This window comes from Aphis gossypii, chromosome 1, assembly GCF_020184175.1.
Source record: "Aphis gossypii isolate Hap1 chromosome 1, ASM2018417v2, whole genome shotgun sequence".
Classification (NCBI taxonomy): Eukaryota; Metazoa; Arthropoda; class Insecta; order Hemiptera; family Aphididae; genus Aphis; species Aphis gossypii.
In genome coordinates this window covers 48,054,976-48,080,455 of record NC_065530.1, presented here as the reverse complement: position 1 = coordinate 48,080,455, position 25,480 = coordinate 48,054,976, and the positions used below count along the sequence as shown (strand labels likewise).

The 25,480-nt window shown below is 29.2% G+C and overlaps 1 protein-coding gene across 8 annotated transcripts in view; it reads left to right on the top strand.

The window, feature by feature from the left end:
- The window catches only part of LOC114131383 (RNA-binding protein Musashi homolog Rbp6), a 368,433-nt gene that overhangs the window by 198,829 nt on the left and 144,124 nt on the right, over nucleotides 1-25,480 (top strand). For 6 of the 8 annotated variants that reach the window (XM_050198726.1, XM_050198727.1, XM_050198729.1 and 3 more), the window contains exons 4-5: nucleotides 4,743-4,802; nucleotides 10,148-10,232. In XM_050198726.1, the coding sequence (XP_050054683.1) occupies nucleotides 4,743-4,802; nucleotides 10,148-10,232 (145 nt within the window). The remainder of the gene's footprint in view (nucleotides 1-4,742; nucleotides 4,803-10,147; nucleotides 10,233-25,480) is intronic. The other 2 variants (XM_050198728.1, XM_050198733.1) reach the window with 1 other exon arrangement.

Genomic DNA, 25,480 nt, shown 5'->3' with positions numbered 1-25,480 from the left:
TTGAAAACCCGTATATGGGCGCCGTATTAACGTCTATTATACATACACTCATATATAATATATATACAATATACATATATATATATACAGTATACACGTGAAATACCTATACGCACATTCGTATACATATAATGCGATGAGAAGGGCGTGTCATCGTTTTTGGTTATGTGAGTGCGGTGGGGTGGTAGTGTGAAAAGGGTGTACATGGGACGATTTATCAGCGAGATAGAATTCGAAGCCAAAAACCATTAGAATCAATCAAAAGTATACACAGTCGTAGTTTGTGGGTGGGCGGCAGTATAGTACAGAAGTATACACTCTCACACACTCGCCTGCAAAACCCTCAGTACGATTTTCTGCGGTGGGTTTGGTGGCGGAGGTGATGAGGGGCAGGTTCGAAAGCGATCAAACACGTCTGCGGGCAAAACTGTCTCACCACGAAAACGTCGAGCGATCGGCGGCGCGTGCGCTCTTTCGTGACGTGACGGCGAGCGGCACAAAAACACACACACACTCACATATTATACTAACATACAAATGTTATTCAGAAAGGTGGGTGTAAATGTGTGTGGAAAGAGATGCGTATACGTATACACCGAACTCAAAACGGACGGCCGACAATTATTCATCGCGCGGCGGTGGTTTAAGGGTGTTTCAGGCGCGCATTGCCGCACGCGCGTCACCTGTCCCGCTAGCGCCAAACCAAATGTGTTTCTCTTGTCGTTCGCGTTTCGAGTGCATTAACACACACGTACTCGCACACGCACGTCGACACTGTGGGCATCACTTCGACCTGGGCCGCTGATCGCGCACGCTGACGGATAGACGGAAAGCCTGCAGACAGTGGCGGGAGCGGTGGAAAGGGTTGTTATTCGTTCGTTGCGAGTCTGCGACTGTGACAACGGCGGCGGTGTGACGTATTGATTGTTCAATTTTACACTACACCACATCCACCCAGTCCTAAACCTAACCAATAAAATATTATTATACTATTCGCCTATACCGTTGTATCGATATATAGGTACCTACCTACCTATCTACCAACACTTAATTACGTATATTACAATTACGTGTCGTGATGACGAGATAGTCAAGTGCGGTACTACAGTCTTCTATTATAATATTATATCGCCAACTCTCCCGTTAAGGAGCCATACATATTATTAACGTGTATTACCTTTTTGAATCATTATACATTTATTTTAATCTTTTAAAAGATATATTATAAATTATGATGCAGAATATTATTCAGAGTAATTTAATTTATAAAAATCAAATTTATAACAAGTAGTCTATTAGTTATAATATTTAAAGTTTTGATGAGCGAAGTAGTGGACCAACATTTTTTCAAGTACCCCTGTGCCACTTCAATCCGCTCATTAAACTTTAAATACTATTATAACTCATCAAAATTCGATTTTTATACATCCAAGTACTTCGTAATATATTCTGCTTTAAAATAAGAAATTAAATAAGTATATTTTTATAAAAAAAAAATAATAATAATAACTTAAAAAACTGTAAGTATAACAAATATTTAAAAAAAAATATATATATTTTTCATAAGCATTAATAGTTTTTGAAATATCAATTGTTATGTTACATGGTTCACCAATTTTAATATATAACACTTACATAATATTATAAGTAGTACCAAAGTCATCAAATCTATATCGTATTTATCTTGTACCTATCTCAAAGAAAAAACGGATGAAGTGTTAATTAAAAAAAAAATTGTATTTAATATTTTTTCTATTTTGTCTGATAAAATAACATAATATTAACTATACATAATTAATAACACGTTTACTTAAAATTTTATGGTTATAATATATATATTAAATATTTAAACTTTTTTTCTCTATAATATTACCTCAGTTCTACATTCTTTCTATGAATACTATAATACAGTTGTACAGCAACCTATTATTTAAGTAGTAAGAGTTTTTATTAAATTTATTTCAATAATATAATATTACTCGATTATACAGTAATATAAAGTAAAATTATTTATATTATACGATTATTATGAATTCTGTAGTGAAACCGCAGCGCGCGTTTACTCCTACTTTGATTGTACAGAAACTTTATATTGAATGTAAAAAACTCGTTTTTCTTGTCTACGGTCTACAGTTAGGTTGAATTCGAGATGAAATTTTATTTTCTGTGTCGAACACCCTACTGAGTACGTCTAAAAACTTTAAAAACGGTAGGTAGTAGGTTCAAAATCATTCAGTTTTGTTAAAACGTACGGTATAATAAAATTATATACTTATATATATACATACATATACAAATAATATAAATGCACATTTTCCCTATATGATAGGTGGGTAGTAGAACTGGCAAATATTTTTTAATATCCAAAACTAAAACTTTATGACTGAAAACCATCATGTTTAAAATATAATTTTTTATCACAATTTAACTAGAACGAATTTAAATTTTATATTTATATTTTTTTATTTGTATGTATGTATGTATGTATGTATACATTGTATGTATGTAATTTTATACTAATAATCTTAACTCATGAGTGAAAATTGAATAAATTGAACTTTTAATAATATTATTGATTAATTAATTTAATTAAAATAAATGGTACACGCCAATTTCGCACACTAATACGTTTCAACCGCAATCAAATTAATGAAGGATCGAAATATTTTAACACATTACTTATATACCATTTGGATAGTGAGAAATAATTATAGTTTGTGTAATGTCAACCTTTGTGTCAAGCTACCAAATGCGTCGAGGAATTTTGGACACATTAACTTTTCGATTATACAAAAATAATTTGCTAACCCCATTTGTACGCTTTTTATTGATTCATAGGATGTTACTATTATCCAACTATAGTTGGAACCATCAATATGTAGATATGTTTAATGTAATTGTAAAACTATCAATGAATTACAATTTAAAGTGCAAACTTTAATAACTTGTTATAAAGTTAAAATAAATAAATCATATTTAAAATATAATTTTTATGTTATTAAGTCTGAAAAAATCAACATTCAATATTATATTTCGTATATCATTGACCAACTTGAAATGTACATATCACTTAATTCTACGTTTGATTTATTGAAAGCAATATTTTTTAATATTTCTCATTATCTATACATTTTATACTGTAATCATTTTATCTAAGTGATTAATTATTTAATAAAAATCATATTGTTTTAAAATTAATATATTACATAATTATATGTAAAGCATGTATTTGTATAATAATATGAATAAAACTCGTATTTTTATTATTGTTTTTAACGTTGAATAGTAATAAACCATAATAATATATATAATATTATGTGATAAAATCGATTACCACTAGACTATCTGACGGGGCTAAATACCGATTATAGATTGACCACAAGAGTGCAGTATAAATTCAAATTTTTTATGCATTGAAATTTTTCCCTTTTATTTTGTCCAAGTCACTTTCTTCGGTGGTTTTGGGTCGCGGACACGTATTCAAAAATCCCCGCGGGTCATGAACCGAATATAATTCGCTTTGTCCATTGGTCACCATTTGACCGTCGTCTGAGTCATTGTCTGAAATATTATTTACGAAAATATAAAACAGCTATGAAAAATAAAAACTAGTACATAAGTCCCACAATACACGTATACACGAGTATACAATATATTCTATATAATGTGTACGCTGTTTGGTATGCCGTGTCATATTGATGGTATTCTCATAAAATACTGTTTGTAGCGCGATGTGTGTGTATGTGTTTAATCTTGCGTTAAAAATATCGTCGAGCTCATCGGTAGTTTGGTACATATAGGGGGTATAAGAGCGCGCGTTTTGTGAGTGTATGGTAAACGTGTATGTATTGGGGTATGCGTGTGTAGGGAAATTTCCTGGTCACAATCGATTTGCAAAAAAAAAAGCAAATAAATATATGTATATAATATATGACCCCTTTCTCCCGTCGTGATCAAATCCACCTCGTCGCCAATTTTTTCCTCCACGAGAGAAAATATATTTATTTATAATATATATATATATATAAATAGGGTTGTTCGGTTAGTAGACGAAAAATGTATATATGTATAATAAATAATATAAAGTGGAAAAATTCTGCATCGGTACGCACGCCGATGAGGCATTGAGATCGCTCTGCCGAGCGTACGGATTTCCCGTCCCGTTCGATTCCCGGTGCGATGTGATCTAAATAATAAACGGGTCCACATTACCATAATATTGACCTAGGTGGTGGAGGCAGGAGGAATGATATTCACTCGGTGCCGTGTATGCAATATGTGCGTACGTTGAGCAGTATGTGGTGTAAATAATATTATTATATATAAAATATATTATGCAGGGTGATTCAGCAGCATGCATTTTCCCGTTAAGGGTTGTGGGTATATAGTGTACTCTGATAGTGGGATATAGGGAAATGATTGAAGGATTTCGAATGTTGTAATAATATATATAAAAAAACGAAATGTAGTATTAGGTATTATTGTGTTATGATGTGTAGGTACAATAAATATCATTTACATGTATATAAATAGATACGATTATATAGTAGTACTTATATTGTCACCACTATTGAATTAATTTTATCATTACGAAAAGTTCTAAGTCGTACGAAATTTCAGGCGAAATACAAAGCTAAATTGTTTTTTGTTTTTTGTGTTTTTTTTATATATAAATAAAAATCTTTAAATTAAACCATTGTTGTGAGCATAGTTGTGATTGTACGTTATAAATGGGGTTTCAGCCGTGTTGCTGTAGCTGATCAGACCGCTGGAAACGAAAACGAGCTGAAATATGTGTCAAGGTAGGAAACATATTAACGGAATAGGTTTTTGGAGTGTGTTTTGTGATTATTATGACACCGGGAAATTCAATTAGCTATACTATTAATATGAAAAATCTAGAAAACCGATTATTTTACATACCAAACGTAATCATAAAAATTATAATATATAATTTGCGTGTATATACACATCATAATAATTAACCTATGTGTATATAAATGTATGTATTATTTATAATTATATCGATTTTAGCTAATCGAATATTCCTGGAGTTTTGTTTAGTTAATTTTTGTATGTTTTTTAAAAAAAAAAATAATTTATATTTTATTATTTTTATTATTAATATTTAGTTGGGATGTTTTGATTTATTGGTGTCCCGTTACGTATTTAGAATATTGATTGTTTTATCTTCGACCTGCCGATTGATATCGCTTTGATGTATTTTATTTTAATGGGCTGTCATATTGATTTGTTTTTTGTTTTATTATTATTGTTTAAAATGTTATAAAATTACCAGTTTTTCTAATTAAATTTTTTTATGCTGTACTTGGTATAAAAGTAACACTTCAATACTTCGCGTGGTCTAAATATCATATTCTTGCCAGTGCATGTTTTTTTTTTTCATTGCCAGTTCTCATAACACATTTTTGTACTGATATGGTAATTCGTTTAAATTTAATTATTTTAATCTTAAATTCCCTGTATTTAATGGGATTTCCTAAAATAAAATAAAATAAAAAATATCATCTAAGAGTAATGTAAAAATGTTTTAATATTGATAAACTTTGATCACTGCAGTTATTTTGGTATTGATTTATGTTAAAAAAAAATCTCCGGTGTTAGACAGTAAAGCAATCAAATTATTAGAGTATATTGTTGTTACTCTTATAAGTATAATAGAATATTCAAGTGGTTTTAACTAAATTTATTTGATTTCCTTAAATGCTTTTTAAATTATTGACAATAATGTTGATATATATAAGTGAAAACACTCATTTACATCTATTATTTTCAGTACTGACCACGTTATGTACTATAACGTAAATAAAAAAAGAAATGTACATTGTCTTCAGTATATTTATAATCGAAGAATTAGATTTAAGTATTGCGAAAGTGTTGTTTTCATTTTTTACAATGGTTTTACTTAAATATTCTTATATTGGTGTGTAAGTCTAAGATCTCGATGGGGAATGGAGTTTTAAAGGTATTAAAGAAAAAAATACACTGTAAGTGGATTTTTTCTTCTGAATATATATATATATTACGACTATATTAAGATATAAATTCTTTTTTAGTTGTAATACAATTCTTTTTTTTTTTCAATGAAAATTAGTATTAAGTGTCTCGTCTTGTAGAGTTATAAATTCCATGATGTTGTATTTTGATTTATTATTAGTTTAGGTGTTATTTTTGTTACTTACTATTTATGATTAATTCATAAAATATCGTTATTGTGTTGTTCTTTTGGTCATTGTTCTTTGAAAATCCAGTCTAATATCATAAATGATCATAAAATATTATATAAGTTAGTTTCTTATTCAAGCCCAGATATTATAGAGTAAAAAATAAAAATAATTTCAATGTGTATATAAAAAAATGTTGCTATATATATTAAATTGTTGTAGTAATACTAAATGGTAAATCATTAATAATTGTTAATTGAAAAAAAAAATATTGAATATTAAGTTAACTGCTTTTTGATAAATTTAAAAATTAAATATTGAAGTTTTGAAATAAATTATGTTAAATATTATTCAAAATTAAATAACATTCAGACTTAACATAGAAACTAAATTTAAAAATAAATTTATAAATGTAAAATTTAATTCGGTCTATCAAAAAAAAAAAAAAGTTTACAATTTTGTGTAAGATTCGTATTACAATACGTTTTACAAGTGGCATTTATCGTCGGTTAAAAAAAATAGTTTTTAATTAATATTGTTAAATGTATTGTAATAATATAGTGGCCTGTGTTATATTGCGTACACTCAAAACTTTACTGGACCTTATAAAATGACGTATGTATGTACATACATAGTTGGACCATAAATGATATATAAACGTATCTACTTATATTTTTTTAAAGTGATAGTGTAGAAAAGAAACACTTTTATGTATTAGCTATATATAATGTGTGTACTATACAACAATAATAATAGTTAATAATAGTAATAAACATTGTAATAATAATAATAATAATGATAATAATATGGTAATATTTTGACCTGGATTTTTTGGTTATCACAAGAGCGAATGACAAAGGGGGTCATGTAGACGTTTTCATTAACATACTTATATAATAATAATAATAATTATTATTATTATTATAAGGACGGTCGTTGTTGCCCCCGAGTGGTGGTGTTCAGACCAATCGGTGGAAAGTAGGAGAGGGACTTGGGCAAGGAGTAAAAGGGGATTTTGCGGCGATGTTCGAATTTAATAGCGCGCCAAGTTACCACGTAATCTAGTTCGGATGCTCGGGAACGGTTTCCGCGACGGTGGTAACGTTTTCACAAATAATACGTTCCATGCTAAAACCGAACATAAATCAACCGTTTCGCCCCGTTTGCTGCAGCTCCTCGCGTGTGTTCTGCCACCGTTGCACAAGTCTCTCGCACCCTCTCGCACCCCCTTAACCCACGCACTACTCTCTTTACCAACACCCCACCTACCAACGTTCTCTCTGCCCTCCGTGCGTTCCGCTTTGTGTATGATTTAAGGCTCGAACCCTTTATTATATACGGTTTTGCATCCTATGTATTATGTTATACATCTCACCGCTGTTTGATTTGCCATGCGGCCCTTTACTTTTTGTACTAACCGCGCACTAGCTCGTTCTAAGCGCTAAAGCCGACAACGGTCAGTTTTTATGACGACATGGAATTCACGCCCACGTTGTAACCTATAGGTCCGTTATTTGAACGAAACCCTATGCAGCTGTAGAATCCACTGTCTAAGCTGTTTTCACTGTAGTCGTCATCCACGAAACAAAACATCAGACCTTAACCGTCATCAACGAATGTTGTGTTTATAACACAAATTATATGGATATATCGTTGGACGTGGAATAAGGGGGTGAACTCGGAATAATAGTTATTAAAAAATGAATTACAACTTATGAATAACATAATATATTATAGGTACCATTTGGGTATTAAGAACTATGATTATAAGTTATATAGTAAGATTCTTTTTTAATTAAATTGTGTATTTAATTTAAAATAAGTAATTCTAGATAATTATTTGCGATATTGACACACTTGATATATTTAATTTGACTGAAATTACTATACACAAGATTTTCATAGATTTATTGAAAACAAAAATGTTTTTTTATGTATAGTAATTCTATGATTTATTGTCTAAATTGACATACTTGTTAAATTCAATTATTATGATTAGATCTTATAAAATGGTATATTATGCTAGGTACCACTAATTACCTACGTATTATACACATCAATTGAAGTTAATACCTATTTTATGAACTTAAAAATATAAAGAAAGTTAATTAAACGAAATTGTCCATCATTTAAAAAATTGAAAGTACCTATGCTTAAGCAAATAATATATTTATATATCTTTTACATCAATTATATAATAATTTTGTTTTGAACACATAACTTGAACATTTTTTATGTAGATTGAGAATTGTAATGAAATAACTTAATATGTTACACAGTTTGTTATAGTGGTTATTTTGAAAATTAAATTGTAATTATTGAGCATTTTTAATATTCTATACTTCATTTTAACAGCATTATAATTGTTTTTATTTAATGATAATTAAAATACATAACATAAAATAATATTTAACAAGTTTTAAAATTTTTTTAATAGTTATATTATTTACAAAAATAATAATTATAGTACTCAAGATATAAAGAACGTTTACGAACCTACTAAAATAATATTTTTTAAAGTTGAATATAATCGGTCTTTGCAAAATGCACTAACAATAAAACTAACGTATTCAAATTCTTTCCTTAAATACATGTATTGAAAGTTATTGTACTTAATGTTTTTATTTTTACTAACCAATTAACGTTTTAATTTCTTAAACTGTAACATTTTTTAGATTATCTATTTATTGTTCGAAATTTCTCCATTATTTTCATTCCATAAAACATGTTTATTTTTTTTTTTTTTTCATCACAGTCAATTATTGTCCTACTTATTTGGACAAACTGTATGATAAAAAAATATTTAAATTTAAAAAAAAAAATAGATCATAAACAAATAATAATTTTAAATTTAATATTGTATTAACATTTTGGCTACTTTTAATATTTTGTTTTAAATTTATACAAAAATTAATATAATATATGTAATAATAATATATTATACTAATATTTTTATTAAATACCTATATATTTAAGTTTGTAATTTATACTAAATACCAACGTTTTTATTAGAATAAAGCTTGTATGGATTAAATAAAAAATGTTTCATAAATAATAAGTTGACAATTTTATTAGAATATGGAATGATAAAATGTAGTTTTCATAATGAAAAATTCGAAATTTGTTTGAAGAAAGAGTTGATCAAAGAAATGATGAACAGTAGTGTAACAAGTGAACAATGTTAAAAATTAAACATTCAAAGTAAATTGCATGAGAGAATGAAGGAATTATTGAAGATGTTTTAAATTTAATAATATGCTGATACATGAAATTAAAATAGACGCCATGTATATCATGTGACAAAATATCATAACTGAGATTAACTAGTGTACGTATAAATAATATAGAGCTATTGTGTCGTAAGAAAATGTAATGTTTAACATTCAAAGCTAATAAGAAGTTGTGCATTGTGAAGAGTTTATAAAATGAATATAATTTACATATGCTATTATGATTTAAAGATTGTATATATATGTACAAATAACATCAATACAATATGATTTTTTTAAAAAAATCAACAGCTAATAGTATAAAACAATAAATATTACAATTAATAAGAGATAAAATAAAATTTTAAATAAATTAATAATTGTAATTTAATTATTATCTTTTAGTATATTGTATGAAATATAAATTAATAAATAACAGAAATATAAGATCGTCGAGGCAGGATTTTTTTCTGTAAACATTAAACGTGTGTGTTGAGAAAATGTGTAAAGAAACATATTTATATAATACGTGTTTATTTAAAATGTTAATTTATTAGAATCAAAATTGTATTATTAAACATCAGTCAGTTATGGTTCCGGAAATACTTTATAAAAGCTATTCTTATTAAACTTAAATTGCGTGAGGTTTAATTGAGGAAGAGAGCTGAAAATAATACTAATATTATATAGATTTTCTAGATTTTGACCAAAAATATCAATGACAACCTTTAAAAACTATAATTTTGTTTACAGGGGATTCGGGTTCGTTACTTTTGCTGATCCGTCCAGCGTGGACAAAGTTCTGGCACTAGGATCACACGAGTTGGATGGCAAAAAAGTAAGTAAACAAACTGTTTTTTTATTTATTTATCTAATATTAAGATTTCAAAGACTCAAAAACATAAAGATAATAAGATCCCAATGTTTTCATTGTTGGAAAATATTTGTTTGAATTTTATGGGTTTAAAAGTTAATATAATCGATTCATTATTTTTAATGTTTCCTCAAACACGTATTCATTTAAAAATACAATAATATTTTTTTCAAAAAATATAGTTTTATATAATATAATATATATGCACGTTTTGTTAATATAATATCTTAAGTTTAAATAATAATATAAAAAAAAACACATTATTTTAAGATCAAAACCCATCAGATAAAATTTACATTATAGATTCTGCGAAAACACAAAATGAACATCGATAATCCCATTTTATTTTTATGCTTTTTTTTTGTACTTGCAAATTGCCTATTTAAAAAATACAATATTTTCACGATTGCTATCTCGGAAGGTTTTCATATTCAATATGATAAAATAATGATGTCGATAGAAATCAGAAATATAATATTAAAATAACTTTATATGCGAACGTTTGTTATGTATTGTTTTTCAACCGTAGTCTTTCGTTTTTTGATTGTGGATTATAGTTAAGCTCGTTTGTTTTTGTCGGTGTACCAAAATTTATAATAAAAATCAACTATGCATAAGCTAATGACATTATAATATTATGCGAGCTTATATATTATAATATAAAGATCATCGAGAGAGATGAAAATATGATGAATAGGAAACGACGAATATATGTTTGCTCTATCTCGTGTCACTTTCTTAAAGTATTTATATACTCGTCGGTAGATTTGGGTTAGCCATTTTGCTTGGAATCGGATTATAACGCCACCACGCCTCACCATATAATGGAATAAGATTCTTAAACCCAAAATCGAGACTGTAATCCATGTTTGATATAAATGACGTTTATACCCGATTAAATGGCGATAGTGTGTTTGGGTTTTTAAATAAAACGTATATAACTATTACACAACCAGCTACCTTGAAATGTTATTTTTTGAGTTACCTACGGAGAGAGAAAAATGTAATTAAATACTAGAAAAACCTAGTATTCAACCATAGAAATGTATATTAAATTAAAATACTGTACCTACTATAGCAATGTGTATTATAAAAACCCATATAATATTTTACATCATCACAGTGTTACTTCGATTGCAATTCAATAGCCATGGTGATTGGGGTGGATGATTCTAGCGTCCCCTTTTTGCAGGTAAGGCGGGCAGTAGTGATGGGCCAGTTGATAGAACTATAGTGGTGGCGGAGGGTGAGATTAGCTCGTTTAAGTAAAGACCCGGCTGGCAGCCGCCACTCTGGCACTGTGCTCTGGTATACAACTACGCTTGTCTCATCGTCGCCGTGAGAATTTCTTCACATGACGGACTGGCGACTTTCCGGCCGGTTTCATCCCCACCCACCGACACTCCCGTCATCCGTTTCTTTCGGCGTTGTCGTATATTGTATTCTTCTTCTTGTCCCTCTCTTTTCGCCATAGTTTAGCGATTACCGCCGCTACCACTTTACGTCATTCTGCACGCGTTTTTAATCATTGTTTCTCTCTATTCAGTTTAGGAAGCTACTGCTTGCCTTTTTTTTTAGTCACGAGTGTTTTCACTTCACAGTCTATTACCAGCGTGGAATAATACCATTATTAAATGCAGTCGAAGATTTTTAATACATTCGAGTATACAGCTGTCAAAGCGCCTCGTCGATTCTTTAAAACCTACCCTTCCCCTTTTCCATGGTTATTCATTAGATGAGTGCGTTGTTATGAGTGATTTATAAAGAGCCTTTAAAAATAATAATAAAATATTGGTGTAATTTTAAGTATTATAAAATCCTCTTTGATAGGTATTTAGAATATACAAAATGGTATTTGGTATACGTTAACTTACAAAGATAGTAACCTACGGCTTTTCACTGATTTATATATATATATATATGTACATCCGTATAAAATACAGCTACATATAGTACTTTCGTTTCATTTTAAATTATAAATTGTCTATACGTTCCATTTTGAACAGTATTGTATATGGGCAGAAATCAGTTTAATTAATGTTATCAAAGAAGTCATTTCAAAAGTTCTGTAGAAATTGTTAACTTTGTATTTGAACTGTGCTATCAACCATGAGTTGACGGTTCATTTATAATCAGTGGTCAACCTGAAATGGACACAAATAGATTTATTTTGAGGAGACCTTGTAGCATGATCAAGTGATTGAATGTCATAGACAGAAAACATGTTGTATACAGTGAAATTGATAAAATAGTTTAACTGTATAAGGTATATATTTATATATATTTTGATGGAATCATTATATAAAATATAATATTAGCTAATAGTAGTATAGTCGTTTTATAATTAAAATAAAATCAATTTATTAAATTATTAATAATAAAAACATTTATTATACTTTACAAAAATATTAAAATGTTTTTTTAAATAAATATAATAAAAATAATATATTTATAAAATATCAAAATTGTTTAAAAATGCTGTTATATGAAATTTGTATAATATATATCTTATTTAATATTAATGGAATTAAAACATATTATTTAAATTTAAGTAATCATAGTTTGTTGGTGTAACTAAGATAATTATAATAATTTTTAAATAAAAATATAAAATTGATTTTTCAACGTTTATTAATAGTTAATTTAATATATTTTAACTATATAAACACGATAATATACTTAATATTATATGAATTTATATAAGTTATTAATAATTTATAATTGTCTGGTGTATCAAATAACCATTTTGAAAAATATTCATTCAATTAATTAATTTTATTATTTGTATTTTATTAGTACAATATTTTAACTAAAGCAATAATTATTAAAAACAGTCACATTTCATGAAATTTTATTGGAGGTATTTTACTATTAAATGCAAATTACAGTTTACAGTAATTCATAATATTATGTAGGTTGACAGTTTGATTAAGTGGTGGTATTTTTGATATCGAACTTCTGCAGAATTATATTATGATGTGTGAGGCGATTAATGGGTAAATGCCATTAGAAAGAGGTGACTTGATGGAAAAAGCTACCGCCATTGCACGATTGTAGGGGGTGACAAACCGTTAGACGTCCGTAAATCTAATTGGAGCTGGTATATACACCGATGGCCCAAATATTAGACGGGTATTACGAACAGATTGATGTGGAAGAGAAAAGAAGAAAAGTCAAAGTGGTGAGCAAGAGGGAAAAAATATAGGGTCTTACCAGAGTCCGAGAGATCAATTAATTAAAAGAGACACACGGTGACTGCGACGGTCGTGGAAAAAAGAGCAGTGGTGGTGAGAAGCTGCAGGTTTTCGAGAGATAGTAATTCATTTGGTATTTCTCATCGTGGACGGGAAGGACGCAGGAGATTATCCTATACGGTTGTATGGTAGCAAGACCGTATGACGTTGTTCGGAGTCACGGTCGATTATTACCACACTGGCGGTAGTTGTAGTGATGTCACCCTACCGCAGAAACGACAGTTTGATTAAAAAACCCACCTCCACCCTTAGATACATGAACTTTTGTAGACTAACCTTTACTTTTTTTCCGTCCCTTCGGCCGCCGTTCAGGTTCTATACCCACCCAGTTACCAAATGTCACACAATCTGGTGCTGGCAATGAGAAAAATGACATTTGTTATCAACTACCTTATACCTACCTACCTACGTTTCCTTTCCATTAATAATAACTTATTATATCCAATAGTGACTTTTATATCGGAAATTGATTTTGTTTCACCACCATTGGGCATTTAGACTCGGCTGACAAGTTTTCATTTGTGAATATTGTGAGAAAAAAAACTCACTCAACGTAATTTTATCACAGTATTTTTATTATTATTATTATCTTTTTAATTAAATACAAATCCATTTTAAGATAAAATAAATATAAAAAACAGCTTATTTCCTTCCAACTATTTGCCATGGATACATTGATTATGCCCGAGTAAACTACCAAGTTTTTACCCTTTACAATAATGTAAAGAATTTCAAAGTATTTTTTCCGGCCCCATTTCAAATTGAATACTATAATGGTCGTCTTGATTCTTGGTAGTCGATATTACTATTCCTACATTATTTATTCAATATAAATCATTAACCTTTATAGCTTAAATATTCAAATATTGATGATATTTAAATATTGTTTTATCGTTAAACTTGTTTTCAATTAAAGAAAAAAAATCATAATAAATAATGCAAAGAAGTCCACGTTCTATTAGTTTATAATCGATTGTATGACACATTTTGAAGGAGTAGTAAAGTTTTTAATAACATACGAAAGTAATAGCCGTTTAACATTGACAATTATTATATTTTTTATTGTTAAAAATATGGAAATTGAGCAACTAAACACCGTGTACTGGTTAAAAATAATATTTTTGGTGACCGCGTTGAAAATTTGTATTGTACATATGATTTTTTATGTGAATCTAATGTTAATGTCTATGAATCCGTTTTCGTTAGATATGTCTGAACAACGCGTGACGTACATATTCATAATAAAATACAATACAGTTTATGGTTTAGTATTGTATTTGTATATATATATGTAATATAATATATTTATTAATCTTGTAATGTGTATAATAAACAGAAGTTTATTATTGTTATTTGAGATGTGCGATGAATGCAAATTATATTTTCTCTTCATATTTTCCAAATAATTGTAAACTTAGCTTTAAATGCGCACTAATAATAGTCAACTGTCGACGAAATCATCAAAAGTTAATTTTCTTTTATCATGGTCAATTATACAAACTGACAAGTTTTTTCTAAAATTATCCGACGCATTTATTTTTTATTCATTATATTCGTAGGTTATAAATCGTACGTTTTTCGTGATTGTAAATAAGGGAGAAATATTATTAAAGATAGAAACTAATATTCTATTCTGATAATAATGAAGAATATCAGAAGTTGCAATGTATTTTTTTTTCACTTTGATAACTGTTTTTTGCGGTATACGTTGTTACGTCCGTTTAGCACGTCACTTACAAAGGTTTTGGAGTTAGACGAACGACTATAACATTGGGTCATGTAATGCGCTATTTAGATAATGACCGCCGTGTCGCCGAAGGGGTCAATTTTACACCACCGCTGAGACGTTTTCAAACTTCTCCCGCGAAGAGATCGTTTGTAATTAATAAACCCTAGATTGACCGTGTCCAGAACAGACGTTTCTCGTTAGAGTCGCTACTACAGTGATGCGTATTATTATTTCATTGACTTGGTGCGCCATTTAACAAACTTGATATAGAATGAGGATGACAGATAAAACCTCCTAGATTTCAATACAACGTGTTATTATTAATTTCTGCGAAACTATATTTGAAATTCAAGACTGCTTAATATTAGAATAAGACAACCAATTATTTAGTGATTACTGATTAGTTATGTTTATTAATATTAGTAAGGTATAGTTAACATAACCAAATTTATGATATTTACCTGTTGATATAATAAACAATATACTGAATTGTACTTTGTTTTAAAAGTCATTGTTATAATATGCCAGTCATAATATGAACTTTGTTTGTAAATAATTTTTCATATGTTATTAACTTCTATACCACTATTTAAACTATTTCCCGAGTCATTGTCAGTTTCACATGCAGAACTTTTTTTACGTATATTTAGGAAACGTGGAGATGTTTCAAAATTGAAATCATTAATGTATAAGGTTATTTCTGACTAAAATTTAGGTAGGTTTCGCTCGATTATTATTGTCAGACAATACTGCTGCAGAAAAGTAAAACCAAACACATTTCACCTGTCAAACTGTCAAGCCAAAAACTTTCGACAGGGTGTACATCGCGTTAAGTATAGCTGTATAACATGCTGTTTGTGGTTTTACCATCCCTTTAGTACCGTACAAAGTTTACTAATTTAAACGAGAAGAGACCACGACTTTATTTAAAATAATTTACCAGCATTATTTTTTATTCTTATTGTTATGCTAATAGCCAATTTAAAATGAATATTAAAGTAGAATTTATATAAAAGAATAAACTCTGACAGTGAGAGTACTATAAAATAGAATTACGGTTAAACTTTTTACAAATTATGACAACATTGTTTTTATTTGTTAAGAATCCGTCAGGTTCGTATCAAATTTATACTTTTAGATATAGCAACTGTAGACTTAGACAATAACAAAAACAAAATATTATCTATAATATTCCACGGTGATTGTCTAAGATAATCTGAGAACGATTAATTGTATTTTTATGATGGCTATTAACGGAATATTGTTTGAATAATAGTTACCTACGTATTCAATTCAAAAATCTTTCTTATAATACTAAAAGATAGACAAATTGAATTTTTATCGTAATAACTTTGGTATATTTTTGTTCTCATCCTTGTTTTGTCGAACAAAACTCCTTACCGTATTCTTTTCCGCTTTGAACAAAAAACTATTTACCCACAAAACCCATTTTCCTATAACACATCCATAATACAAACGACGTAAATATAACATAATATAATACGTAATAATATTAATAAAAGTAATAATACGATTCAAAAAAAAAAAAAAAAAATATTGTCCTGACAATAATCTGAAGTATTGAACAATTGACCGATTTTCTATCAATGTCTTATATTTATTTATGTCTTATGAAGAATAAAGAAAAAAATAAGGGTTTCGTATTTATATGTATACTTATAAGTTATAAGTTAAAATAATATAGTCTCATATGTGAATTTTGGTAGATCCAAGTTGTTATTTATAATAAACTTGACTATACGCGCGTTGGATTCATCGTGCCGGGAAAATTTAGTATGTCTGCTTTACGCTTGGCGTTTCGCTGTCCAATGACGTGTGCCATTCCACATCAATAGGTAGTAGACTGCGATTTCGCAGACATTTCGCGTATACATTATTTACGTTCAAGAGAACACAATGGCTGAGGGCAAGATTTTGTTGCCTATGAAAATACGATAAAATAACTTTCCAAGAAAAAACATGATTTAGTTCGATGATACTAGAATATTATACATACGATAATATAATAATCTATTATATATTTTGCATGAAATTTGATCAGAGGTATCGTCATAATATATTATTTTAATAAAACTATAATTATTTATTATATATTATTTATTGTGTATAAAAATCATTTTATTCATACTTTTTATAAAACAGTAACGAATATTTCATCATCCAAATAATTTATATGATAAAATGTGACGGGATTCAACTAATTGTATAGTTATGGTTAAGTAAATAGCTATACTATGTAGTCTATCAAAATCGTATTTTTATTCATAGTTGTTTTAATAATTTTGATGATTGTACAAATGTCAAGTACCGTCAATCTTCTATAGGGAACTATATTTTTGTGACAGAACTTCGTAAACAACATTTGGTTTGAAACATGGTAGTATTATAGAAGTAACGATAAAGCTACTTAAGCAAGTGTTGATTTCTTAAGCTATTTACTATCAAGTCGTAAAAAGCTAATAAAATTTCCGACACTCAGGTTCCCCTTGGATTTGAATGAAATAGCACGATTACTATTTATATGCAGTGAGCTTCATAGTATTACATATTACTTACTGTAAGCCAAGCATAAAATTCAAGTCATATAAAACGAGATTGATCGTTTTCAAAAATGTACGGTTTCTGAAGTGTGTTTGATTTTTATTTTAATATTTCTTTATTTTATTTTCGATTTAAGTTTAAAAAACGCTCAAGTGGTTTTTAGAACCATAATACCGCTTATACTTAGAAACTATTGCGTGGAATCAAATCTTTTAGGAGTTACATACACAATCAATTTATCTTGGTATTAATTATTATACATCTGTAAGGAATTCTAAGCTGTTTTATTATAAAGAGCTAAACACTGATACTGAATAAATTCACTTGATAACATTAAACTCGAGCTCCAATTTAATTTTAAGTAACTTAACAAAGTTGTTTTGTTTCATCATATTATTTTATATCCTTAAATGAAGACATTCCAAAATTTAATCTTAATCTCATTTCATAACTTTTAATTGACTTAAGTAAGCATCATTTTCTATTCACTAAACTGTTTGTAGTAAATATACATTATCAATCATAACCACACAACTAGCACCACAAAAGTTATATAACCATCGAATTATGTATGGTGAAAATAATATCTTGTATTTTTATTTACTTTCTGGAATTGCTATGTTAAGTAATCCAATTCTATAGAGTATTTTCGCAAAATAAAATTTGTAAATTAAATTCCTAATTGTTTGTTCCATATTTACTATATCTTATAGAAAATCAGCTACATTGTTAACGATAATATTTTAATGTTAGATAGATGTATGATATATAGTTATCGACCATTTTTTTTTAACCACAAATTGGACCAAAAGCCACTACTAAATGACTTAATTCTCGCTGTACGTGTGTGCATTTCAGAAGTACATAATAATAGATAATGGTACTATTATATTGTACTTAAAATTCGTGTTAGTGCGTGTGTTAGTATCGTGATAAGGACTCGATGGGGATTAGTTTGTCGAATTTGCGAAAATCGCTTGGGGCACGTATTATAAATGTTTAAAGCATGAAAATAAACATGTCGTTATATTAGTTATGCACGCGCTGGAATAGTATAATTTTCGATGGTTCATCCGGAATCAAATGACCGAATGACATGCGATATAATATTATTAGACTTGTAACTACGTCACGTATTATAATATTAGGTATATAGGTACTATAGTTTTGGAGAGGAATGCACGCATACAGTACTATGTTTTGGCAACTACAATTATTGAATGGGGTGATGGTGAAAAAAAAACGAAATCGTCACCACGGGAATTCAATTAGGGATACACGTGATCCAGCCGCTAGTGTAGTTGTGAGGTGATGGTGAAAAGGGTAGAATTCAATGTCGGTGAACAGAATAATTTGAAAAACCACCAGCACCGCAGGAAAACACATAATATTCGTTTCAAACGATTTTGACGGATGTGAAAAGGTGTTATCGATTGACTGATGACAACTGACCGTCCGCAGTTTTTTTTTTAAATTACGTAATCAAATTAATTTATAATATTACAGCCGAACTGTATGATAACATATTTTGACCAATCGGTCAGTTTATTATAATAGTAGTAAACAGGAAAAAAACCAACAACATTATATTCTTATCATTATTTTCATTAATATTATGACAATTATTTCGATCATAATAGTCTCCTGACGTCCTTCTCCTTCATAGTGGCATTGTGCTATAGTCTTTTCAGTAATTTTATTGGCTATTGCTAGATCGATGTACTTATTATACATGTATGCCAGCCGAATCTATCCCCCATGAGTCATGACGCGATGGTGAAACTCTAACACGGGCCTCATGCATGAAAATTTCGACTGATCGTATAAAATATATTATGCGTATAGAGCGGAGTAGATATAATAGCTATTGAGTTATTATTGTATGGGTCATATATTATATTTTCGTTTAATATCGAAACACTAATATGGCAAAATTACACTCTGAAATACATCGCACATAATGATATGCGCCGTACTCCCGTCACACTATTCGCATCCACACACGCTATTATAATAACGCAGCGCGATATCTGTAATATAATTTGTGCCTTATATAATATTATTATTATACATGACCACCGCCGGTACCGATACTGAAACATTGTTTCGCAAAGCGATACGAGTGAATTCGATTTTGAAATTTAATTTCCGTCCCATCCGTCATCCCTCCGTCGGCGCTGCTGCTGCTGCACATCGTGGCACTCTATACATAGCTATTATCCCATCTCATTTCGTTCCCGCTGCATTCTCCATCGAGCACACACACGCCCACGATATTAACTCATTCGTTTTAAGCTGATATCTATTATTGCAGTTATTGTTTTTGTTGTTGTTGTTGTCGTTGTTATTATTGTCTCGGCTGTTGATTTACAGACACGCTACCGCTGCATGTGACCGGTTATAATATAATATCATATGCGTTGGAATTTTGCCAGTATCGCGTTATTGAATATAAAGTTTTTTTTTTTAAATATAAAACATTTTGGCGATAGATTATAATACACTATATATCCCTATAAATATTCATTCGGTTGGTCAAAATTCGTTCGACAAATAATATTTTACACGCCGTCTGATAATAATGGTATCAACTGTAGAAATCGTATACCTAGTCTAAATTTTAATATTTTTATTAATATTTATTATATTATATAGTGCTTCAAAATAGTAATTATTCTAATTCAAATGGGTTCATGAATATATTTTAAACATTTTATGTAATATATAATTTTTATTAAATTATATGTAAGCGTCCTGTATTTAACTATAAATAGTTATATAACTCATGTCTATTAGTATGATTTTTTGTTAATTTTATATTATTATATTTTGTTTTTAAGAATAATTTGTTAATTTTAAATTAGGTTTCACTTACAATAGCATCATATAATTTTTTTTTCGATCAGACTATTTTAACTTCATAAATTATAATATGAATATTCTATAAAAATGTGTTATGACTGTTATGGGAATAAATTATAATTAACATAATAGCTTATAAAAGGAAAATAAATTCATAGTGTCGATTCAAATCTTAAACAATAATCTTATTACGATTTTATACTGGTATTGGTACAAACTGTATTATACCTATTAGTATATTTATTATTTTCTAAGATATTATTTTATAACTTACATTATTTTCTATTATTTGTATCCGATTTTTTTGAAAAATTTAAGTTAAAAAATTGTTTTTAAATTTTAAAAAATATATACAAAATAAAGACACTGTGATCGTCAAATAATCGAGTTGATTGAGAAAAGGGCGAGAAGTCAACATCATTATGGCCTGTAAATATTAAAAAACACGGCACTTTACTTGTAATATTGACAAACCACACGGGCGTAAATTCTTTGTTTGTACTATGATGTATTTTATTTTAAAAAAAAGTACTTGTTATTTTATAACGATTCAGACACAAACAAATGATTGCTATTAAAAATATACTACTATAATTTAAATTACGCTCTCGTGATATAGTATAATATATTTATTTTTTTTTTTATATACAATAATTAATAATTTAATTTAATTTAAAATGCACAAAATAATAATTATTATCAACTTGCGTAGCAGAAAGCACTATATATAAATCGTGTGTATTGGAATATGTTTTTTAGTATTTTATACTTGTATAGTGTTTGACATTCAAGTAAAGTATGCTGGAATATCCGTTTTCATATTATTATTCATCCATGAATAGTGAAGTATAATAGTGATTTTAAATGAATCCATTCACAAAATTGAGTCAAGATTAATAGCACACTCAAGTCAGCAAAAATCGTTCAAACTCGAACATTATTATTTTTTTTTCAGTATTATAATACATAATAATTTCATTTTTCATTACATGTCCGTATATAACGTCACACTCACTGTCCGGTCCATAATATTATTTCCGCCTAGTGACGGGCCGTCTCCAAACCGGTAACTGCAGTTTTTCCCCTATACCCGCATTATGTGTCTACTATAAAATGTCCAAAAATGTCAGTTTCTGCAATTCATAAAGTATACGCACACAAACACACACACACATATATATATATATATATATATAATATTCCAACTAGAATATTCGCATAAAATAATATTTACCGTCTTATATAATGTAAATCGTCTGCGTCTCGTATTATAGTCTTCTCCTCGCTGTCTATCGCCCTCACTCGCTGTTGTAGGTCCGTCGTGTTTTAGCAATAAAACCCTTGATGGGAGATTTAGGGTACCAAACCAAGCCAGATGACGTAGACGGATGGCGACGACCAAAGGAATTTTAGTTATGCTAATAAGACCGAGATAAATTTCGTCCCTTTTACATAAAACATGGGATAATGTTCGCGTCGCCGTCGTCATCGTCATCGTCCACGCACCGCCGCAGTTTCTGTGCTGAGCGTATTTTATAAGGCAACCGTTGTGGATGACGACGGAAAAGAAAAATATGAAATAAAAAAACCATAAATAAATTCGTCAACTATGATGTATATATTGTATATGGACGCGCGTACATCACACGTATCGGTCGATTTACGAGACCGACATAAATACATGCCGCCGCCGCCGCTCCGCCAAGCTCCCTCCGGGGCCACTTTTCGCGGGTGGCGTTCTACCCATAAATTAGGGGTTAATTCGGACGTGGTCGGCAGCGAGAGTGTGAGGAACTGTCGAAATTGCCGCTGGCTCTGGGTTACGTGTTTATCCTATATAATATCAAAATCATAGTAAAACTTCGGAATTGTTAACGTTTGTTCATTAAACTATCGTGGTTAATTAAGACATATAATTATAATAATTTGTTCTAAAACCAATCGACTATTGTTTGTAAGTCAGTATATGTGTTAGAAAAAATACCAAACTGTGCTCTTAAAATGTAAAATGTAGTCATTCAGTTTTATGTTTTATTTTTTTTTTAACCAAAGTTTAAATAATACTTAATACATAATAGTATCTACTAAAAAATAATGCACATAGTGACTCTTTTTTTTTTTTTTTTTTAAATAGCCTTATGGTCATATAATATTTTTCATAAATTTCATTATCATAATAATGTTTATACATTTTACAATGCAGGGTATGGTAATATAATCGTTTATTTTAAAATGTTTTCTTGATCATTGACAATGTTTTCTCCATTTTTATAACTATATAATATAATATTATTATCCATGATATAGAAAAATGTGATGTCGTTTTTTTGGAGCATCCAACGCTATGCGCACAATTATTACTCACTTAATTATTATATTTGTAATTTGTCACTTGTTATAAATTTTACATCCTTCTTCTAGATACTTTTACCCATGAAATAATTTTTGTCAATTTCCAATCCCATTTCAATTTACGCTTTTAATAAACTTGATATTATATAGGGTTTTTACGGCTTTTATTGTTTTTTTCTTATATTTTGTAACACAGAATACGTTTCGTCATAAATACTTATTTAATTATACCAATTTTTACTTAATATATTAATATATATAACGTATTTTAATTTTAATTTTCAAAATATGCCTAAATAACTTTAAACACACGAGATATTTACTTATTATACTACATAATATAATAATATAGATTAATATTTTTATTGTTTCAAACACAAACTGGAATAAACTATAATAATTTATAAAAACAAAATTGTATTCCAGTAGTGAAATATGTATTATTATGAGTAATTTATATACTATAGGTACTCAAAGATATGAATATTTTCAAACTATATAAAAAAAAAAATCAAAAACTTCGTCTGGAATTCTTGCCCATTGGAATTCGTGGATGTAAAATAATTTGAGTATGTGCGTTAGCTACAGTATTATACAATTGAATGTAAACAGCAAAATACCAAAAAACGGTTAAACATTTTTTTCCTGGGTTTTATGCATTTACATATATATGTAATTCCTGAATTGAAATACTTGAGATTTTTTTAAAATGAACAAAGAAAAATTGTTTTGTATATATATAATAATATATAATATTATTTTGATAACTTATGAAAAGTTATTATTTTTTTTATGACAAAATACTCACTATTTTTTGTTCAACTTTCCGTCAGCACCACTAGAGTAAACCGATTAATTCATCAACAAAGTTTTTGAAAAAAAAAAACTATTATTTCGGACATTTAATCCCGTTTGCCATTAATTTATCGTCGACCGTGAAACGGTTTGAAAAGTGCAGTTATGTATTATATGTAGAGATGCCTCGCCAGTTTTTAGTAAATTGAATTGCCGGCGGCGACGGCGACCGACAAAAAAAAAGTACACGTCGTTTATTTGGTCCAACCGGCATTTTCTATACAATTTCAGTTAGGGTAAGCGAAACTTTTCGGGCCCGAATTCCGCGAGTTATGGTCTCGGCCAGGGATCCGACATAAATAACGGGTATGCAATAATAGCCGGTGCAGCGGCAGCGTGATTGAAAAAAAGCAGCCGTTTTCCTTTGGGTCCCTTTTCGTGTCATTTGTCACCCGGGTGCGATATAGTGGCGGTAGCGGTAGTAGTGGTAGCGTGGCGGCCGTTACTTGAAACGCTTTTTAGGTGTCTAACTTTTGGGGAGCCAAAAGTAAAACTTTACATGAGCCCCCTGCGGAGGCACCGATCAATTTGCCTCCGACCCCTCTACCCTAATTCCCCCTGTCGTCCTACTCGTCCTCATCACGTCCTTCCATCCACTTGACCAAGTTCAACGCGCATCGCTTTTCAAACCATCGCTGCGCTGCACGTTGGTAAAAGGTTTTGTGCACGGTTCGTTTTCTCATTGTTCTCCGTTCTCTAATTTATGGTTCAGCCATTGAAATTGACGTTTAAAATAAAACAGGGTACCCTAACGCAGGGGTGTGCAAAAAAAATAAAAAATACATGGATAAAGAAAAAAAAACTGTCTCAAGTATAATAAAAACGGTCGAGAGCGTTAGTGCGAGAGTGATGGAGTAGAATAAGAGAGAAGGAGTGAGAGAGAGAAATGGAAAAGTATCGTTACTGTAAAACGTATTTGAAACATATTTAAACGGATAAATGCATCGTAACAAAAAACCTTTTAACCTTTCCAAAGCGATACAAAGAGGTGCCCGGCAGTAGTGTGCTTTTACGTTCGAATGTGTAGTGCTAGCAATTATCTAGGTAGAAATATATACATTACCCAAATAATGGTTTGTGCGCTATACTTTCAAATGAGAAGCGTTCGAATTGTTGTATGTTTACAACTATAGCAGGGTTGTTTATTAGATAGTTTTCTTTTCTTTTAATGCAAATAACTTCTTTATCTCTGGCAGGTATTATATTACCTGTTTAAAAATCTCTAATAGAACTTTCTTATAGTAGTTTTAGTAAAAATAGGTGTATTAGAGTAAGCAATATACGGATAGGTAGATTCGAATATCTATTGAAAAAAATTTGAAAAATAAGACAGACAACTCTCTATTAAATTTAAAAAAGTAAATGGATATAGGTTTTCTGTACAAACAAAATAAAACAATTTTAAATTACTTATTAATTAATATATCACTCCACAGTCTATAGAAACTGTGTATTTTAATATTATTTATAGTACATGTGAATCAATATTGAAAAAAAGATGTTTAACTCAAGTATTTATTTAATTACTCTTGAATTCTCTTACTGTGGTACTGTGTGTATAATCATTTGAAACTTTTTGTAGTTAATGGTATTTTATT